This window comes from Pecten maximus, chromosome 14 (genome assembly GCF_902652985.1).
Source record: "Pecten maximus chromosome 14, xPecMax1.1, whole genome shotgun sequence".
Classification (NCBI taxonomy): Eukaryota; Metazoa; Mollusca; class Bivalvia; order Pectinida; family Pectinidae; genus Pecten; species Pecten maximus.
Genome location: NC_047028.1, coordinates 14,982,731 through 15,002,179, shown reverse-complemented (window position 1 = coordinate 15,002,179; position 19,449 = coordinate 14,982,731). Strand labels below are relative to the sequence as shown.

Genomic DNA, 19,449 nt, shown 5'->3' with positions numbered 1-19,449 from the left:
TACCTCAGTATGTTTTATGTTAAGATGTGTGTGTAATATGTCCATATATAAGTATGACTTCATTTATCATTATTTTACACACAAGTCGGGAATGTTCGAAATAGAAGTTTTAGGTTAACACACAATTCGGAATGTTCGGAATAGAAGTTTAAAATTGAGATAATAATATTTTTGACGTCAGTGATGTATGCCATACCTTGTCATCACATAGATATGACTCATGCAGCAAAATAACATATGTTACAAACAACAGTCGATATTGTTCACGTTAACATGAATAACCATGTGATAACATATCCATTTTTGATTTCAGTAGATTTTTGCTCATTCAAGGTGTAATTTCTCCACATATTTTATGGACAGCAGCACTAAATTTCCCTGAACATCTCAGCAAGTTAAGTAATATAGTTCGACTATGTACGGATTTAAGATCAACAAACCTTATAGAATTGTGTTATTTCTTTGGTATTTTACATAATGACCGTATATCACATATATTACTCCATTGTACAAAAACTGGAAGTCTTAGAGACGATCTTTGGTATCTTTTTAGTGCTGTTTTTGATATAGAATTTAGCATGTTCTTAACTCCTTATCGGAATATAACTTGATTCATGTACTACTTGGGGGTAACCTTCCCCAAGTCCATCTGATCATGTAATCTTTGTACTGCATAGTGCTATTTTGTTGACAAAATGTTGCTGTTGTATTAATATTGAAATAGATGTATGACATAAAATGTTCTTACAAGAGTAGTGCCGAATTAATTACTGTTTATTTTATCTATTTTATCTATTTTATTTATTTTCTGTTAATGGGTGTGAAAGCCTGAGAGGACTTGCTGGTAAATAAGCTCGGATGGCAAAGGTAGTTTTTAATTCACATTTCATCTTACATGAGATTGGATTTAATTAATTAGATTTGATTACGTTTTAATCAGTGATTGTTGCTGTATTTTCAAAACATGTTTCCCTAATATGTTTATTCGTTCAGTGGTACGATGCGTTTTCATCATGGCAAAGGTAGTTTTTAATTCACATTTCATCTTACATGAGATTGGATTTAATTAATTAGATTTGATTACGTTTTAATCAGTGATTGTTGCTGTATTTTCAAAACATGTTTCCCTAATATGTTTATTCGTTCAGTGGTACGATGCGTTTTCATCATGGCAAAGGTAGTTTTTAATTCACATTTCATCTTACATGAGATTGGATTTAATTAATTAGATTTGATTACGTTTTAATCAGTGATTGTTGCTGTATTTTCAAAACATGTTTCCCTAATGTTTATTCGTTAAGTGGTACGATGCGTTTTCATTGTTGGCCTACAGTGTTAAGTTACATAATTAACACGTATAAAGGAACTAACTATCCACTCGTCCATCTCCTGTACTCTCAAGGAAGACTTCGTTTCATGTCTTAATAATTAAAGAAAACAACTTATTCGAACCCATAATCCCATGGTTTGAAGTTAAATTTTCCATTCCGGATTAACTTTTTCTCCATATAATTTCCCTAAAACTATAAACTATCAGTTACTATTTTTCTAGTTTTAAGCTGGGTTGGACCGTATGTTCTTTTCCGTATACATCTGCATTTATCTAAGTGTGCCATCTAACTAGTTATATTTCCTGTTTAGCGTGCATTGCTAGTTATCAAATGGCAAATAAAACAAACATAAAAGGAAGTTTCATGACAAATCTTTCACCAAGAAAACCTTAAGAAATGAGAAATAAAAGAGACATCTGATTTTAGATTTTAATTTATTATCAATGAGTATGTACCATTGTTCCCTTTGATTGTGCGGTTTGTATTGTCACGTTTATTCAAGATTTTCTTCCTCTTCTTCGTCCTCCTCGAACTCTCCCTCCTCCTCAGCTGTGGCATCCTGGTACTGTTGGTACTCGGACACCAAGTCGTTCATGTTGGATTCGGCCTCTGTGAACTCCATCTCGTCCATACCCTCACCAGTGTACCAATGCAAGAAAGCCTTACGACGGAACATAGCGGTGAATTGTTCAGAGATACGCTTGAAGAGCTCCTGGATGGCGGTGCTGTTACCAATGAAGGTACCAGACATCTTAAGACCACGTGGTGGGATATCACAGACGGCGGTCTTGACGTTGTTGGGGATCCATTCAACGAAGTAGCTGCTGTTCTTGTTCTGGATGTTTAAGAGTTGTTCATCGACCTCCTTCATGGACATGATTCCACGGAACATTGTGGCGACAGTCAGATAACGTCCGTGACGAGGATCACAGGCAGCCATCATGTTCTTGGCGTCGAACATCTGTTGGGTCAGCTCTGGGACTGTAAGAGCCCTGTATTGCTGGCTACCACGAGATGTAAGAGGAGCGAAACCAGGCATGAAGAAATGGAGACGGGGGAAGGGAACCATGTTGACAGCCAATTTACGGAGATCGGCGTTCAGTTGACCGGGGAATCGGAGACAGGTGGTGACTCCGGACATGGTGGCGGAGACGAGATGGTTCAAGTCACCGTATGTGGGTGTTGTCAGTTTGAGGGTACGGAAGCAGATGTCGTAAAGGGCCTCATTGTCGATGCAGAAAGTTTCATCTGTGTTTTCAACAAGTTGGTGGACCGAGAGAGTAGCGTTGTAGGGTTCTACAACTGTGTCTGATACCTGTAGAAATATAAATCAATATTTAACTAAGTACGTTGTAAGGCTGTGTTACCGATACATTATGTAGTTACCTCATGTTTTCTGTTTGTGATCATCATTGTTATCATTTTGTTCACTGTGCTAGTTTTCATGTTTAGTATATAATTCCTCTTAATATAGTAATATATAATGTCGAGAATCAGTTTGTCATTGTCATTGTAATGCTAATACTATCATTCAGCCATGCTTATTATACTTCTTTATTTTAATGGCGAATTCCCTTTAAATCATTTATTCCAAATTAATTGTAAAAGGTGTTTTATTTTATTTTAATTAAAATAGAAACTTTTTGGTTTCATTCTAGATACTGGTTAATGGTAAATATTTGTTTTGTTTTCAGCTTCATTGTACATTTTATATAATAAAATGCTCTTTCCTCAGATAAATTTTAAAACGCATTTTGTTTCATCCCAGATAAAGTTTGAAAATTTGTTTTTTTTGTACCTCTTGTTGTTAATATTTTAAAAGCCCTTACTTATGGTGCCATGTACGACTTCTTGTAATATATTGTGTATTCTAAAGATATGATAGAGTCCCTACCTTTGGTGATGGTACAACGGAGAACGTGTTCATAATTCTGTCTGGGTATTCTTCACGGATTTTGGAGATGAGGAGAGTTCCCATTCCGGATCCGGTACCACCACCAAGAGAATGTGTAAGCTGGAATCCCTGAAGACAATCGCATCCTTCTGCTTCCTTTCGTACCACATCAAGAACAGAGTCTACGAGCTCAGCACCTTCTGTGTAATGTCCCTTAGCCCAGTTGTTTCCAGCACCACTCTGTCCGAACACAAAGTTGTCTGGTCTGAAGATTTGTCCAAAAGGACCAGATCTGACAGAGTCCATGGTTCCAGGCTCCAAATCCACCAAGACAGCTCGGGGAACATATTTGCCTCCTAAAATATGAAAACAAATTTGATCCAAAAGTTGCTTAGTTTGCTAATAGTAGCCAACAACAAAGGTAAAATTAGATGTTACTTTGTTATTAAAAGTGGAACAGAAATGAAATATCTATACCCGCTGAAAACCATGATAAGCAGGATATCCTGCTGATTGTTTCACTAAGTGTTGTTTTCTGTTTTGTTTATGTGTATGGACCGACACAGGTTATCTTCACTTCCTGCCGCAAATTTTCACGGTAATATACACGAAATAGAGCTATCTTTATGTCTGCTGTTTAAGAAAAGTCACTTCAGTAAAAGGGATAAATTATACTGATGTCTGTCGTAAAAGTGTTGCTTTGTTGAAGTAACAGAAGACATCTAATGTAGTGTTATGGCTGATAACAACCTGAAGCCTTACTGTAGTATACGACACTGTTACAGGTCTGTTATAACGTGTAACTGTGATGAAGTTACAGAAGTTATGTATCCGTATACGCCATTGTGTTACATGTCTGTTATAACGTGTAACTGTGTTGAAGTTACAGAAGACATCTAATGTTATTTACGCCATTGTGTTAATACAATGTATCTGTTATAAAGTGTTGCTGTGTTGAAGTTACAGAATACGTATTGTGTTATTTATATATCCGTATACGCCATTGTGTTAATACAATGTATCTGTTATAAAGTATTGCTGTGTTGAAGTTAAATCCGTATACAGGTCTGTTATAAAGTGTACAAACCTGGGGCCTCTGTGTAGTAGACATGTTGTCTATATGACTGATACAAACCTGGGGCCTCTGTGTAGTAGACATCTAATGTTGTCTGTAAGACTGATACAAACCTGGGGCCTCTGTGTAGTAGACATCTAATGTTGTCTATATGACTGATACAAACCTGGGGCCTCTGTGTAGTAGACATCTAATGTTGTCTATATGACTGATACAAACCTGAGGCCTCTGTGTAGTAGACATCTAATGTTGTCTGTAAGACTGATACAAACCTGAGGCCTCTGTGTAGTAGACATCTAATGTTGTCTATATGACTGATACAAACCTGGGGCCTCTGTGTAGTAGACATCTAATGTTGTCTGTATGACTGATACAAACCTGAGGCCTCTGTGTAGTAGACATCTAATGTTGTCTATATGACTGATACAAACCTGAGGCCTCTGTGTAGTAGACATCTAATGTTGTCTGTATGACTGATACAAACCTGGGGCCTCTGTGTAGTAGACATCTAATGTTGTCTATATGACTGATACAAACCTGGGGCCTCTGTGTAGTAGACATCTAATGTTGTCTGTATGACTGATACAAACCTGAGGCCTCTGTGTAGTAGACATCTAATGTTGTCTGTATGACTGATACAAACCTGAGGCCTCTGTGTAGTAGACATCTAATGTTGTCTATATGACTGATACAAACCTGGGGCCTCTGTGTAGTAGACATCTAATGTTGTCTGTATGACTGATACAAACCTGAGGCCTCTGTGTAGTAGACATCTAATGTTGTCTATATGACTGATACAAACCTGGGGCCTCTGTGTAGTAGACATCTAATGTTGTCTGTATGACTGATACAAACCTGGGGCCTCTGTGTAGTAGACATATAATGTTGTCTATATGGCTGTAGACATCTAATGTTGTCTATATGACTGATACAAACCTGGGGCCTCTGTGTTGTAGACATGTTGTCTATGTATCTTATACAAACCTGGGGCCTCTCTGTAGTAGACATCTAATGTTGTCTGTAAGACTGATACAAACCTGAGGCCTCTGTGTAGTAGACATCTAATGTTGTCTGTAAGACTGATACAGGGGCCTCTGTGTAGTAGACATGTTGTCTATGTATCTTATACAAACCTGAGGCCTCTGTGTAGTAGACATGTTGTCTATGTATCTTATACAAACCTGAGGCCTCTGTGTAGTAGACATGTTGTCTATGTATCTTATACAAACCTGAGGCCTCTGTAAAGTAGACATCGATACGTTCCAGCTGTAATGGTGAGTCTCCATTGTATGAACCAGTCGAGTCTACACCATGTTCGTCCGATATCACCTCCCAGAACTGCAATTACGACAAATAATGGCCGGTCAAATAAATACTGGTCAAATAAATACAAACTGTTTATAAATCATGTCAGATGATGGCGGGTCAAATAAATACAAACTGTTTATAAATCTTGTTACATAATGGCGGGTCAAATAAATACAAACTGTTTATAAATCATGTCACATAATGGCGGGTCAAATAAATACAAACTGTTTATAAATCATGTCACATAATGGCGGGTCAAATAAATACAAACTGTTTATAAATCATGTCACATAATGGCCGGTCAAATAAATACTGGTCAAATAAATACAAACTGTTTATAAATCTTGTCACATAATGGCGGGTCAAATAAATACAAACTGTTTATAAATCATGTCACATAATGGCGGGTCAAATAAATAAACTGTTTATAAATCATGTCACATACTGGCCGGTAAAATAAATACAATCTGTTTATAAATCATGTCACATAATGGCCGGTCAAATAAATACAAACTGTTTATAAATCATGTCACATAATGGCCGGTCAAATAAATACAATCCGTTTATAAACTATGTCACATAATGGCGGGTCAAATAAATACAAACTGTTTATAAATCATGCCACATGATGGCGGGTCAAATAAATACAAACTGTTTATAAAAATCTTTACCTCTATTAATGAATACATGTATCACAAAACATTTGCTAACTATGACAGTATTAAGTTGTGATGTGCCAAAGATGCCTCGTTTTGTTTTTTTGACTAAAATCAGTTTAAGTGCGTATTTTTGGTTTCATAAGCTTTATAATGGAGCATAATACATGTACTGATGATGTAAGTATTTAAATATGACCGTGGCCTTACTGTAGTTGAAATAGCGTAAATTGTGTGTTTGTTTCTAGTGACAATCAATATGTCCTTTGACAGATTACAAAATTCCTATCGCAGTAAGGAGTGAATACCACGTCCCTTATAACAATTAAAGCAATATATTTCATAATCTATACATATTGATTATCATGAGCTAAAAAGGTCTTTCTTTATAAAATAAGATTTTTACTGTATATCTTTAATTGATTTTTATAAGTAAATTAACACAAAGAATTTTGCAGCATACCTGTAAATGGTGTTCATAGAAACTAAAAAAATAACTGTTTGCCTGTAGTTATATTGAACTAACGAACTTTCTAAGCATGTAATTGGTTTGGTAGATAGACTAAGAATTTTCCTTTGCGTCTGCAATGAAATGAATTAAGAAATTCCCTTTATACAACAGTTGTTTATTGATAGGTAAAACATTTTCCTTTACGCCTGTTATTGTTTTATGATAGATAAACCGATAATTTTCGTTTATATCTGTAGTTTGAATTTACATTAAGAATTCACTGTTTACCTGTAATAGCTATTAGTTAGTAAATCCAATCAGAATTGCCCTGTCTATGTCTGTAATAGGTGTGTTATACACGTATCCCTACATACAAGTACATGTGATCTTCTGTTACCTAGCAACAACTCTGCTGACATATGTCTTGATATGGCCTTGGACTTAACGAGGACGTAAAACCTCAAACGACAGTAAAGGAAGTCTGAGTGAGCAAACAATAACACTGTACATTCCTTTGGTAAAACGCCAGAATAAACAAAAACATATATGTTATTGATGAAATAAGAAACCAAGGCCGTGTTTCCTCTGGTCCTGACACCAGGCTAGATAGATTTCTGATGTCAGGGCCAGAGGAAACTCGGGCTATAAGAAGCCCTGAAGGTTTTATGTCTTGATGTCAGGGCCAGAGGAAACTCGGGCTATAAGAAGCCCTGAAGGTTTTATGTCTTTTGTCTTATGCGGTAATGCATATCCGGTGAAGAAATAGTTAAAAATAAAATCTAGCACGAAGAAAATATTTCTTTCACGGGTAAGAAAAATCCAGCCTACTTATTAGTATTTTCTTATTTAACATCAAAGATCCGCAACTTTTGTAGTAAGTAAACTCATTTTCCGAACTGATTTAACTGGGGATCTTTGCTGATCAAGTCTATCATCGCACTGTGAGTCATTACACATGTGCGCTGACATTCTCGACATCCTCAGCGGCCTAGGCTTCAACTATGAACGTGTGTGTGTGCGACTTCTGAACTTTATATCTGAAACACGCCATATGGTTTTCATTGTCTATTTTCTAAGCCAAACCATACATATATGTTATTTTGTGTTTTTTTACAACATGTATTAATTAGAGAACTTTTCATGAGATAATACGCTGGTATCAGCAATGATTTGAGGATAAAATCTGAATACGGGATAGAACAGCTGGTCGGCCAGGCAGGCGGCCTCCACATGTACACATCCGTCTGTAGGTATATATATTACATATATATCATGACACACACGTTATAAATAACTTCTCCCGACATGCTCCCCGACACTCCCTGAAAGTGGTTTGACTTTTTTTCTTTCTTGTTTTACACATTTTGGCAATTAAAGAAACGACTATTAATCATTTTTTTCTCTTAACAAGGATCGAACATCTAAGTGGTATGTAATTTTTCGATTTTGATGGAAATCAAATGATTTTAAGTATGAGTCCAGCAGTCCTTCCTCGCCGGTAAACTGTGGAAGTAACTCAATTAACTTATAGTTAGTATACATTGCCTCGTAAACTGAAATAGATTCTGACCTTAGCGCCGATCTGGTTCCCGCATTGTCCGGCCTGTAGATGAACTATTTCTCTCATCTTGTTTCCGTGATTTTGTTCTACTGTTCGTACTCAAGTGTGTAACGATTACTGAGCATCTGTGTAGTTATACATCTTAAGTCACGTGGCCTGTTCACTCAGAATCCTCCGCAGGAAGAGAATCTCATTGGTCGAATCGTGTTAAATTCATACCTAGTTCTTTAAGAAATATTTTGTTGAATCCGTAAGAAATGCCGACAGAGAATTTCAGCTTGTTTAGAATGTACAGACCGGATTTGTTCGTCATTTAGGATAAATAGAATTGTTATGGTTATAAATAGGATATGACAGAATCTGACAGTTACCATGGTATCCCTGGCACGTGAGTGTACTGCCTGTGGTGTATAGAGATAAGTACTTAGTGAGCGATAACATATACTATGAATGATTATATGTTAATAAAACCAAAGGGAAAGTTCACGCTATTTATTTGTGTGTTTAGTTCAACATTTTCACAATCATGTGTTTATCAATATCAATTAGCATGATTATATATTGATTAAAATCGTTTGGCAAAAGTCAAGTTATATCTGAAGGTAATAATGTATCATGTATTCTGCTGTCATTTGATTAAGTCACAACTATAAAGGAATACCTACTACAGAAGAAAGAGTACCTTTAACTAACAGAATCGAGAATATTATAGAGGAACGAATATTTCTTACAGAATACTGAATGACATGAAACGAAACACAATTCTAGCTAAAGATCGAGGGGGCGTGGAAGGGAAGATGATGATAGACATGTGGGACGTGGAAGGAGGGACGTGGGATGTTGGACGTGGATCAAGGGACAAGGGGCCAGGGACGATGGACGTGGAACGTTGGACAAGGGACGTGGAGGAGGAAAGTGGGACGTGGGACGTGGGACGTGGGGCGTGGGACCAGGGACGACGGACGTGGAACGTTGGACAAGGGGCCAGGGTCAACGGACGTGGAACGTTGGACAAGGACGTGGAGGGGAAAATGGGACGTAGGGCGTGGGACCAGGGACAACGGAAATGAAACATATAACGTTGGCCAGGGACGTGGAGGGGGAGTGGGACCAGGGACGACGGACGTGGAACGTTGGACGAGGACGTGGAGAAAGAAAATGGGGACGAGAGACGAGGGACGACGGATATGGAACGTTTGACAAGGACGTGGAGGGGGCGGCGGGGGGGGGGGGGGGGGGGGTGAACTACAAGTTGTAGCCACTTGTAGAGTTGTGTACGGTGTATGTAGATCGACGCCGTAGACTCTTCTTCATATTTATTATGTACAAGTTCTATACATATATGGTATTTATAAAGTACATGTCCAGTGAGGGCGAGAGTGTCCCCGCCCGGCCTACTGGCCGGACTGTCCCGAGGACCAGTCACCTATCTCTCTCTCCGGTCCTAACTCCCTCTTCTTGTCTCACTGCATACTTTTATATGCTAGGGACGATGTGAGTTACATAATCCAAATCAGGTAATACTTAGGTAAATATATAACTCGTGTCCAAATAGACAGAGTTCTTATGTAAATGGCATTGTATACCCAGGGGCAGTGTCCGTGTCAACAGGTAGTGGCCACGTTTACAAATATACTGCCCTTAGGACATACCGTGCCATCTGTATATCAATTTCCGCACTCTTAATAATTTTTATAAATTTCAAAATAAAACATTATACTTCGGGGGGGGGGGGGGGGGGGACCAGGAACGACGGATATGAAACGTGGTACATTGGACAAGGGACGTGGAGGGAGAAAGTGGGACGAGGGACCAGGCCACGACGGACATGGAACGTTGGACAAGGGACGTTTGATAAGTGACATGGAACGAGGGACCAGGGACATGAAGCATACGGCAAAGGACTTTGAGGAGTAAAATAGGACGAGGGGCGTGGGAGGAGGAATGTGGAACGAAGGACGTTGAACGAGGGACCGGGGACGACGGAGTGGGGACAGGGGAAGTGGAAAGGGATGCGGGACGAGGAGCCTGCGACGAGGGATGTGGACATGGAACGTGGAACGGTGGACGAAGGGCGTGGAGGAGGAAAGTGGGATGAGGGGGGGGGGGGGGGGGGGGGGGGACCAGGAACGACGGATATGAAACGTGGTACATTGGACAAGGGACGTGGAGGGAGAAAGTGGGACGAGGGACCAGGCCACGACGGACATGGAACGTTGGACAAGGGACGTTTGATAAGTGACATGGAACGAGGGACCAGGGACATGAAGCATACGGCAAAGGACTTTGAGGAGTAAAATAGGACGAGGGGCGTGGGAGGAGGAATGTGGAACGAAGGACGTTGAACGAGGGACCGGGGACGACGGAGTGGGGACAGGGGAAGTGGAAAGGGATGCGGGACGAGGAGCCTGCGACGAGGGATGTGGACATGGAACGTGGAACGGTGGACGAAGGGCGTGGAGGAGGAAAGTGGGATGAGGGACATGGGACGTGGACGTGGACGTCGGACCATTAGAAAAGTACAAATATTATAGTGTTCCACATAAGAGAAGTGTATTTAAAAGGACTTTGACGTGTAAGTGATGTAAGTATTTATATAAAGTACACATTACTTTAAAGATTAAATAACATTAAATTCTGAAATCAATGGAATCGGATTCGTCAGTTTAAATATGATCAATAAATTTACATTTCACACTGTTTTAATAATAACTTTCTGCGATATTTCGAAACCCGTTAGTATGCAGCTGTAACTAACTACCAATGTGCCGAACGGTTGAAGTCACCTGTCAAAATCAAACATTGAAGTTCATCTTTAATTCCACACCAATGTCCTTACAGTGGAATCACGTCACGTATATGTATGCAATCCATATGTTATAAAAAGGAAAACAAGAAACGAAGGGGGGCAACAGTATAATTTGTGTCGACTACATCATTAGCCCGAGTTTCCTTTGGCCCTGACACCATGTCTAATGTGGGGCCAGAGCGTACTACCTACTATATGAAAACGTGGAATTATCCGACACCGTTTGGTGTCGCTAAGAATCTGGTGCAAATACAATAAAATCGGGTGTGGCATAACACCTACCTTACATATATGGATAAATGAGATATCTATTTACCCAAAACACCCATTTAGTCCGTATTGATCCTCGCTTTACCTAGTCAAAATTTCATATTGTTGACCCGCCATTTTGTAAGTGACAGTAATACTAACCACCCGAATCGGAACGCAATGGACCGAAAAGACCACATATGTTTTATTGTTTTTTTCTTCTTAAATTATTTAAATTAAGAAAACTAAGATTATTATTTCCCAAAACCTGTTATATTCAATTCAAAAATTCATTATTTATAAATTCTAAGCGATAAAATATATAAAAATAAATGTTGTATTGGTTTTTCTTTTCGCTCCATCGCGCCCTGATTAGGGTAATTAGGCCGCCCGCGACCTACATAGTTAGCAAATTATGGCGTCGAGTCAAGTATGAAATTTTGACTAGCGTAAAGCGAGGGTCTATACGGACGAAATAAAACACCCAGATGGGACTAAATGGGTGTTCTGGGGTAAATAAATATCTCATTTATCCATATATGTAAGGTAGGTGTTATGTCACACCCGATTTTATTGTATTTGCACCAGATTTTTAGCGACACCAAACGGTGTCGGAAAATTCCACGTTTTCATATAGTAGTGCGCTCTGACAGACAGGGTATCAGGGCCAGAGGAAACTCGGGCTACTACATCATGTACCCTTCTATGTCAAAGGAACCTAAGACAACCTTCGTATTTTGAACAATTTGTCGAAAGTTTTTTTTCTTTATATTTAACCGTAGTTTAAGTTTAAAATCATGCAACTTCAAATTCAATTTTGATAAAAGGGCATCTTTTATTTTTAAATAAATTTCAAAACTTTAAAAGCCAGTCCTGCATATCGTGAATTTGTTCCACTTTTTCACTCAATTACAGCTTTCAATGTAAATGTATGGTCGGGCAATCTAGAATAACTCGTTTCCCCCGATAATTACGAACGGTAGTCACTCTGTCTTTGACTTATAGCAAACATATTCGTATCTTATGTCAATCAAGCTTCCTCATCAAGGCCCTCTCCTTCCTCCTCGTCGAACTCTCCCTCCTCCTCGGCTGTGGCATCCTGGTACTGTTGGTACTCGGATACCAAGTCGTTCATGTTGGATTCGGCCTCCGTGAACTCCATCTCGTCCATACCCTCACCAGTGTACCAATGCAAGAAAGCCTTACGACGGAACATAGCGGTAAATTGCTCGGAGATACGCTTGAAGAGCTCCTGGATGGCGGTGCTATTACCAACGAAGGTACCAGACATCTTAAGACCACGTGGTGGGATATCACAGACGGCAGTCTTGACGTTGCTGGGGATCCATTCAACGAAGTAACTGCTGTTCTTGTTCTGGATGTTCAACATCTGTTCATCAACCTCCTTCATGGACATACGTCCACGGAACATGGCGGCCACTGTCAGATAACGTCCGTGACGAGGATCACAGGCAGCCATCATGTTCTTGGCGTCGAACATCTGTTGGGTCAGTTCTGGAACGTTAAGAGCCCTGTACTGCTGGCTACCACGAGATGTAAGAGGAGCGAAACCAGGCATGAAGAAATGGAGACGGGGAAAGGGAACCATGTTGACAGCCAATTTACGGAGATCGGCGTTCAGTTGACCGGGGAATCGGAGACAGGTGGTGACTCCGGACATGGTGGCAGACACAAGATGGTTCAGGTCTCCGTATGTGGGTGTGGTCAGTTTGAGGGTACGGAAGCAGATATCGTAGAGAGCCTCGTTGTCGATACAGAATGTCTCATCTGTATTTTCAACGAGTTGATGGATGGAGAGGGTGGCGTTGTATGGTTCGACCACTGTGTCAGATACCTGAAACGATGTGAAGTAATAATGATACAAATACCATTCAAATCAATAAAATAGTAATGATTGATAAATAATCGAACAGACCTGATAAATCCCAACACATCAGGTATCATTACATAGAAATTTAATATTATTAGTGGGATGTTACTATATACAGATATTGAACTGACTGTACTGTTTCATCCTATACGATCAGCCTTTCTTAAGTCTTCAATGTGCCGTTTACGACTTCATGTAATATTGTGTATTCTAAAGATATGATAAAGTCCCTACCTTTGGTGATGGTACAACGGAGAATGTGTTCATGATCCTGTCGGGATATTCTTCGCGGATTTTGGAGATGAGGAGAGTTCCCATTCCGGATCCGGTACCACCACCAAGAGAATGTGTAAGCTGGAATCCCTGAAGACAATCACTACTTTCGGATTCTTTTCGTACTACATCAAGAACAGAGTCTACAAGCTCAGCACCTTCTGTGTAATGTCCCTTAGCCCAGTTGTTTCCAGCACCACTCTGTCCGAACACAAAGTTGTCTGGTCTGAAGATTTGTCCAAAAGGACCAGATCTGACAGAGTCCATAGTTCCGGGCTCCAAATCCACCAAGACAGCTCGGGGAACATATTTGCCTCCTGGAACGCAGAAAAAACATATAAGTTGGTTTCAATGATAATATACTATGTATGCCTGACAATAATTAAATGCTGTACGTAGTATGACAATGAGAGAGTAATTATCCAGTATTAACACAGATAACATGTCTGCGTGAGCTACTCCTTGATGTTCTGAAAACGAAAGAAACTATTTCTATGCTTCATAGGGTGGAAAAACTGTTCAGTATATGACAGCAATGGCTTTACCTGTGGCCTCATTATAGTAGACACTGATCCTCTCCAACTGAAGGTCGGAATCTCCATGGTAGGTACCGGTGGGGTCAACTCCGTGCTCATCAGAAATAACCTCCCAGAACTGAAAATTAAAATTCAAGATATAGGTTAAAGGTAATGCAGTTTATACCACAATATAATAATATTGTAATATTTTATACAATATATAAGTATTTGAGGATGATATAACTTGATTAACTGATTGAAGTCATTGTCGAATAGGAGGATAATTTAGAATACTGAATAAAGCTATTATTCTCAGAAGAACCTTTTAATTCAGGCGAATGCCTTTGTGTCGGGCCATTCTAGCTAATGTAAACCATACTATAGCATCAGGTACTGGTGACCTAGGTGCTGCAGTCTATTGATTTCTGTACGGACTGCAGCGTCAGGTGATGGGACACTCAGGGTTATCCACCACATAAAACATTCAACAAACGTGGTGAATTGTCGGCGGATGCTGTTCAGGGTAGCAACGAGTTTTAATAAAACCCAAGTCAACAATATTATCATGAATATTAACGTCAACTAAGACCTCGAAGAGCAACCGCGAGTATTCAAGTATATCAATATGGCTGTACAATCAATATGGCTGTCAATGAGGTTCAACATGTTTTTAAAACATCCACATTAAACTAACAGAGCTCTTTATAACTTGACTCGTGTAATTATATTGCATTCTGTTTTATAGCTTTTAGCCTTACATGAAATATTCATCACCTGTCTGTCCCCACAGGAATTAAGCCATCGTGTAACCCAGTCCCAGGATTGCATTCCCAACAAACATTAATAAATCCTGATAAATGATTTCGATAAAACATTCACTAAAGGCTTTTAATATTATTTCAAATTCTGCGATGCAGCTTTCATCTATGAGGCCTCTCTCTACCTAGTAATAATATCCCCTCGATATTCCTACATCTCAGTAATAGTACGTTCCACCCTCACCTCAGTAACAGTGATGGCCTTTCCCCCTTCGATCCCCCTTCGATCACATCTCAAATAATGGTATCACCCCTGCAGTCCTTTCGCTGCACGTCTCTTCAGTAATTCAGTATATTATACAAATGACTGACAATTAGTCATTACAACTGAAGAGAAATCACTTCGTAAGAGTATTCAAAACGACGCAATTATCATTTGAAAACTCGCTAATTTGATGGTCACAGTCGTATGAATATTTATTCTAGTAAGTGATAAAATCAAAAAAACTCTTGTTATATCTAGTAAATATTAGTGGGAGACGGAAATCAGAAGATGTCTGGAAGCTGAGTCAGACTGCCATTTTATGAAATGTCTCGGTCTCGCGAACAACAGAAAAATCGATACAGAACATTACACAACACACGTCCATACACATATTCCCAGATCCTTCTAATATTTAAAACCTTAAATAAGATTAGCGAAGTGAAAACATTTTACACAGTTTGATCTGTCTTCCCTTACAATAATAATACAGATGTATACATAATTATATAACACGACGATGTGATTGAGACACAAATACGTCAATCTGGAGAGTGTTAACATTGTAAACATAGTAAATATACTAGTCTTAACCTTTAAACCGAATCAAATTGATGCTTAACGGATGATATTTGCTAAATTCGTGTCTGACTTAGTTTCAAAATAATACTAAATTTGTAAATGTATAAAAAAACCCATAGATTACTTAATGAAAATGATATAGCTCTTTGTAAGAAGTGGACAATGCTACGCGAATTCCGTTAAGATGTTCAGAAGTAAAATAATTAGTAAATGAAACAATAAAATCAACGCATATCCCAACTTTTACAATTGATGAAAATTTAATTACCATTCATATCGTTATTATAGAATTATAGAATTCTAAATAATCAATATTTAGTAACACTTAAAAAACTAATATGGCAAAGGTCCAAACACAGTTCTGTTACGTTATTCCGATTTTCGGTAATTTTTGAAACCCTTCCCGGAATAATAGTTATCAATGAAAACCAAACACAACGAGTTAATCACCACAGGGATGGGAGATTAGGTCATCGTTTTCACAGACCGGCTATATTCTTTTTCTCTTGTCTTTATTTTAATGGGTTATATCACAATTCTTCTGAAAGCGTTTTCTTGGGACCATTGCCATACCATTTGTAAAATAAGTTAATTGGACGATTGAAACACTGGATTACCTTAGCTCCGATTTGGTTGCCACACTGACCGGCTTGGATGTGGACGATTTCTCTCATCTTGACTGCTGTACTGTTGTATCACAGGTTACATCTCAGTCAATGATCCGACCGCATATTATATCACCATGCCAGCCAATGTTATCCTTCCGCAGAATTACAGGCACCTCATTGGTCAAACCACAGAAAGGACTATGTTTTTCATATGATTCATACTGTAATTATCAAACACTAGGCTATATCCGTTCCATTATTGCTAATTAGTCATTCATATTATTATCTCGTGCCGCCTTTTATTACAAAGACATTGTTAAAAATATTGTTTTGAAAATATATGTATCATAATTTAATGTACGGCGGAGGGCTACAGTGGTACGGCTTTCCAATTCACCCGCAGAATACGTTAGAACAAAACCAATAGTAGTGAATGGATTGCCAATGTGTTTGTCTGCATACGCGGATGAAACCTGCAAGGAATGATAATTATATCATACTGTATAATATAGTTAACAAAACCTATTTGTATCATTGCAAACTCAGTGCAATTAATATAATACACACATTTACACTATGTACGAACATCTGACCATTTTTCATCTGGTACTTTTCAAGGGTCTACACGTATTTGATTTTTTTTTTTTTTTTTTTGATTTTTTTTATTGTTTTTGTTTTGTAAGATTGCCCTCACGCAATATTCGCTTGTTGATGTTAAGAGATTGACGGTTACACTGAAATTAATTTAAAATTAAAAGCATTAATGAAGTTTCTTGAGTTAAATGACTAAACATGACCTATATTGAATACTTCGTTGCATGTCGGGTTATTGATTTCGACATATCTTATTAGTACCTTTAGTATAAACTTTAGTTCGTTTCACACACAGACAAAACAGAATTCAACAAATATCGCTTCAGGACTGAACTGGTACTGAACTGGAACTGATACGGAAACAAGCTGTAAAGCTTACGTTAACCACTTCCCTTCAATTGGAATTTACAATGTTGGGATGGACAAGAGAAGGTGTGTGGTGAGCTTGCCAGATTAATTGGTATATGGACGGTTTTAAATCTAATCAAAGCTTTCGTGACTATGCAGGTCTTCTAATTAATTAAAAAGGGAAAAAAATGATGATATCCTCAGGTGCGTGATTCCAAAGTGATGTTAGTATAAGATATGAATTATGATACACATGTACATTATGTATATAGTTTTATGTAATTAACTATTTAGAGAGAGAGAGAGAGAGAGAGAGAGAGAGAGAGACAGAGAGAGACAGAGACAGAGAGAGAGACAGAGACAGAGAGACAGAGACAGAGAGAGAGACAGACAGAGACAGAGAGAGAGAGAGACAGAGAGAGAGAGAGACAGAGACAGAGACAGAGAGAGAGAGAGAGAGAGAGACAGAGAGAGACAGAGAGAGAGACAGAGAGAGACACAGAGAGAGACAGAGAGGGAGACAGAGAGAGAGACAGAGAGAGAGAGACAGAGAGAGAGAGAGACAGACAGAGAGAGAGAGATTGCCGTATTATTAGCCTCGAGTGAAAACAAAAACAGCTCGTCCAATAGAAGAGCGTAGTTTGTATTAGACCTTTCTTACCAAACTTCAGAAATATATTGTCCCCCAGGAAGTCAAGCTAACGCCTCCTCATACTGCTACAGTAACAACGTTTGTGAGACCATTGTTTGAGTAACACAGCGCTTAGAAGCACACTTTATGTATAGTATATGTATATGTAATTTATAGAAAATATGATTAAATTGTACACTAAAGCGTTATCAAACGGGGGCAGGTGAGACAAAATTCAGCATTATATAAGGTAACTATTGATTTAATTATCTTGGTATCTTTAATGCTCAGGTGAAGGAGAATCAGTTTAAGCATACAGCAATAAAACAAATATGTTTTCTATATACATATCGTGGTGAGGAAAACTTAAGTTATTCATATCGAATCTAATTGATGACCATGGATCACCGACACATAAAAACCTCTCACACGAAAATAAATATCTGTTTTGTTTGAAATGTTATAGACAATGTCATTGTTATCAATGTTATAGACAATGTTATTGTTATCAATGTTATAGACAATGTTATTGTTATCAATGTTATAGACAATGTTATTGTTATCAATGTTATATACAATGTTATTGTTATCAATGTTATATACAATGTTATTGTTATCACTGTTAATGTTATCAATGTTATAGACAATGTTATTGTTATCAATGTTAATGTTATCAATGTTATAGACAATGTTATTGTTATCAATGTTAATGTTATCAATATTATAGACAATGTTATTGTTATCAATGTTATAGACAATGTTATTGTTATCAATGTTATAGACAATGTTATTGTTATTAATGTTATAGACAATAATATTGTGATCAATGTTATAGACAATGTTATAGACAATGTTATTGTTATCAATGTTATAGACAATGTTATAGACAATGTTATTGTTATCAATGTTATAGACAATGTTATTGTTATCAATGTTATTGTTATCAATGTTATAGACAATGTTATAGACAATGTTATTGTTATCAATATTATAGACAATGTTGTTGTTATCAATGTTATAGACAATGTTATTGTTATCAATGTTATAGACAATGTTATTGTTATCAATGTTATAGACAATGTTATTGTTATCAATGTTATAGACAATGTTATTGTTATCAATGTTATTGTTATCAATGTTATAGACAATGTTATAGACAATGTTATAGACAATGTTATTGTTATCAATATTATAGACAATGTTATTGTTATCAATGTTATATACAATGTTATTGTATCAATATTATAGACAATGTTATTGTATCAATATTATAGACAATGGTATAGACAATGTTATTGTAATCAATGTTATTGTTATCAATGTTATTGTTATCGGTGTTATAGACAAATGTTATTGTTATCAATGTTATAGACAATGTTATTGTTATCAATGTTATAGACAATGTTATTGTTATCAATGTTATAGACAATGTTATTGTTATCAATGTTATAGACAATGTTATTGTTATTAATGTTATAGACAATGTTATTGTTATCAAAGTTATAGACAATGTTATTGTTATCAATGTTATTGTTATCAATGTTATAGACAATGTTATAGACAATGTTATTGTTATCAATATTATAGACAATGTTGTTGTTATCAATGTTATAGACAATGTTATAGACAATGTTATAGACAATGTTATTG

The 19,449-nt window shown here is 37.6% G+C and overlaps 2 protein-coding genes across 2 annotated transcripts; both read right to left on the bottom strand.

Moving 5' to 3' along the window:
• Positions 1-1,746: 1,746 nt before the first annotated feature.
• LOC117342556 (tubulin beta chain-like) lies at positions 1,747-8,451 on the bottom strand. Its single transcript, XM_033904740.1, has 4 exons — positions 8,286-8,451; positions 5,530-5,638; positions 3,226-3,581; positions 1,747-2,646 (listed from the first exon to the last, which is right to left on the bottom strand). The coding sequence occupies exons 1-4, from the start codon at positions 8,340-8,342 to the stop codon at positions 1,825-1,827; spliced, it is 1,344 nt and encodes a 447-aa protein (XP_033760631.1). The 5' UTR covers positions 8,343-8,451; the 3' UTR covers positions 1,747-1,824.
• Positions 8,452-12,144: 3,693 nt separating this feature from the next.
• LOC117342555 (tubulin beta chain-like) lies at positions 12,145-16,353 on the bottom strand. The gene is made up of 4 exons (XM_033904739.1): positions 16,236-16,353; positions 14,044-14,152; positions 13,460-13,815; positions 12,145-13,189 (listed from the first exon to the last, which is right to left on the bottom strand). The coding sequence occupies exons 1-4, from the start codon at positions 16,290-16,292 to the stop codon at positions 12,365-12,367; spliced, it is 1,347 nt and encodes a 448-aa protein (XP_033760630.1). The 5' UTR covers positions 16,293-16,353; the 3' UTR covers positions 12,145-12,364.
• Between the last annotated feature and the right edge of the window lie 3,096 nt (positions 16,354-19,449).

Bases quoted from the DNA above. Each gene is read 5' to 3' on its own strand.
- LOC117342555 (XM_033904739.1), bottom strand. From the start codon at position 16,292: ATGAGAGAAATCGTCCACATCCAAGCCGGTCAGTGTGGCAACCAAATC. The intron at 14,153-16,235 runs GTAATCCAGTGT...TTTAATTTTCAG, and splicing joins GCAACCAAATCGGAGCTAAG to TTCTGGGAGGTTATTTCTGA. The intron at 13,190-13,459 runs GTAGGGACTTTA...ACATCGTTTCAG, and splicing joins CCGTTGTACCATCACCAAAG to GTATCTGACACAGTGGTCGA.
- LOC117342556 (XM_033904740.1), bottom strand. From the start codon at position 8,342: ATGAGAGAAATAGTTCATCTACAGGCCGGACAATGCGGGAACCAGATC. The intron at 3,582-5,529 runs GTTTGTATAAGA...TTCATATTTTAG, and splicing joins CTACTTTACAGAGGCCTCAG to GAGGCAAATATGTTCCCCGA. The intron at 2,647-3,225 runs GTAGGGACTCTA...ATATTTCTACAG, and splicing joins CCGTTGTACCATCACCAAAG to GTATCAGACACAGTTGTAGA.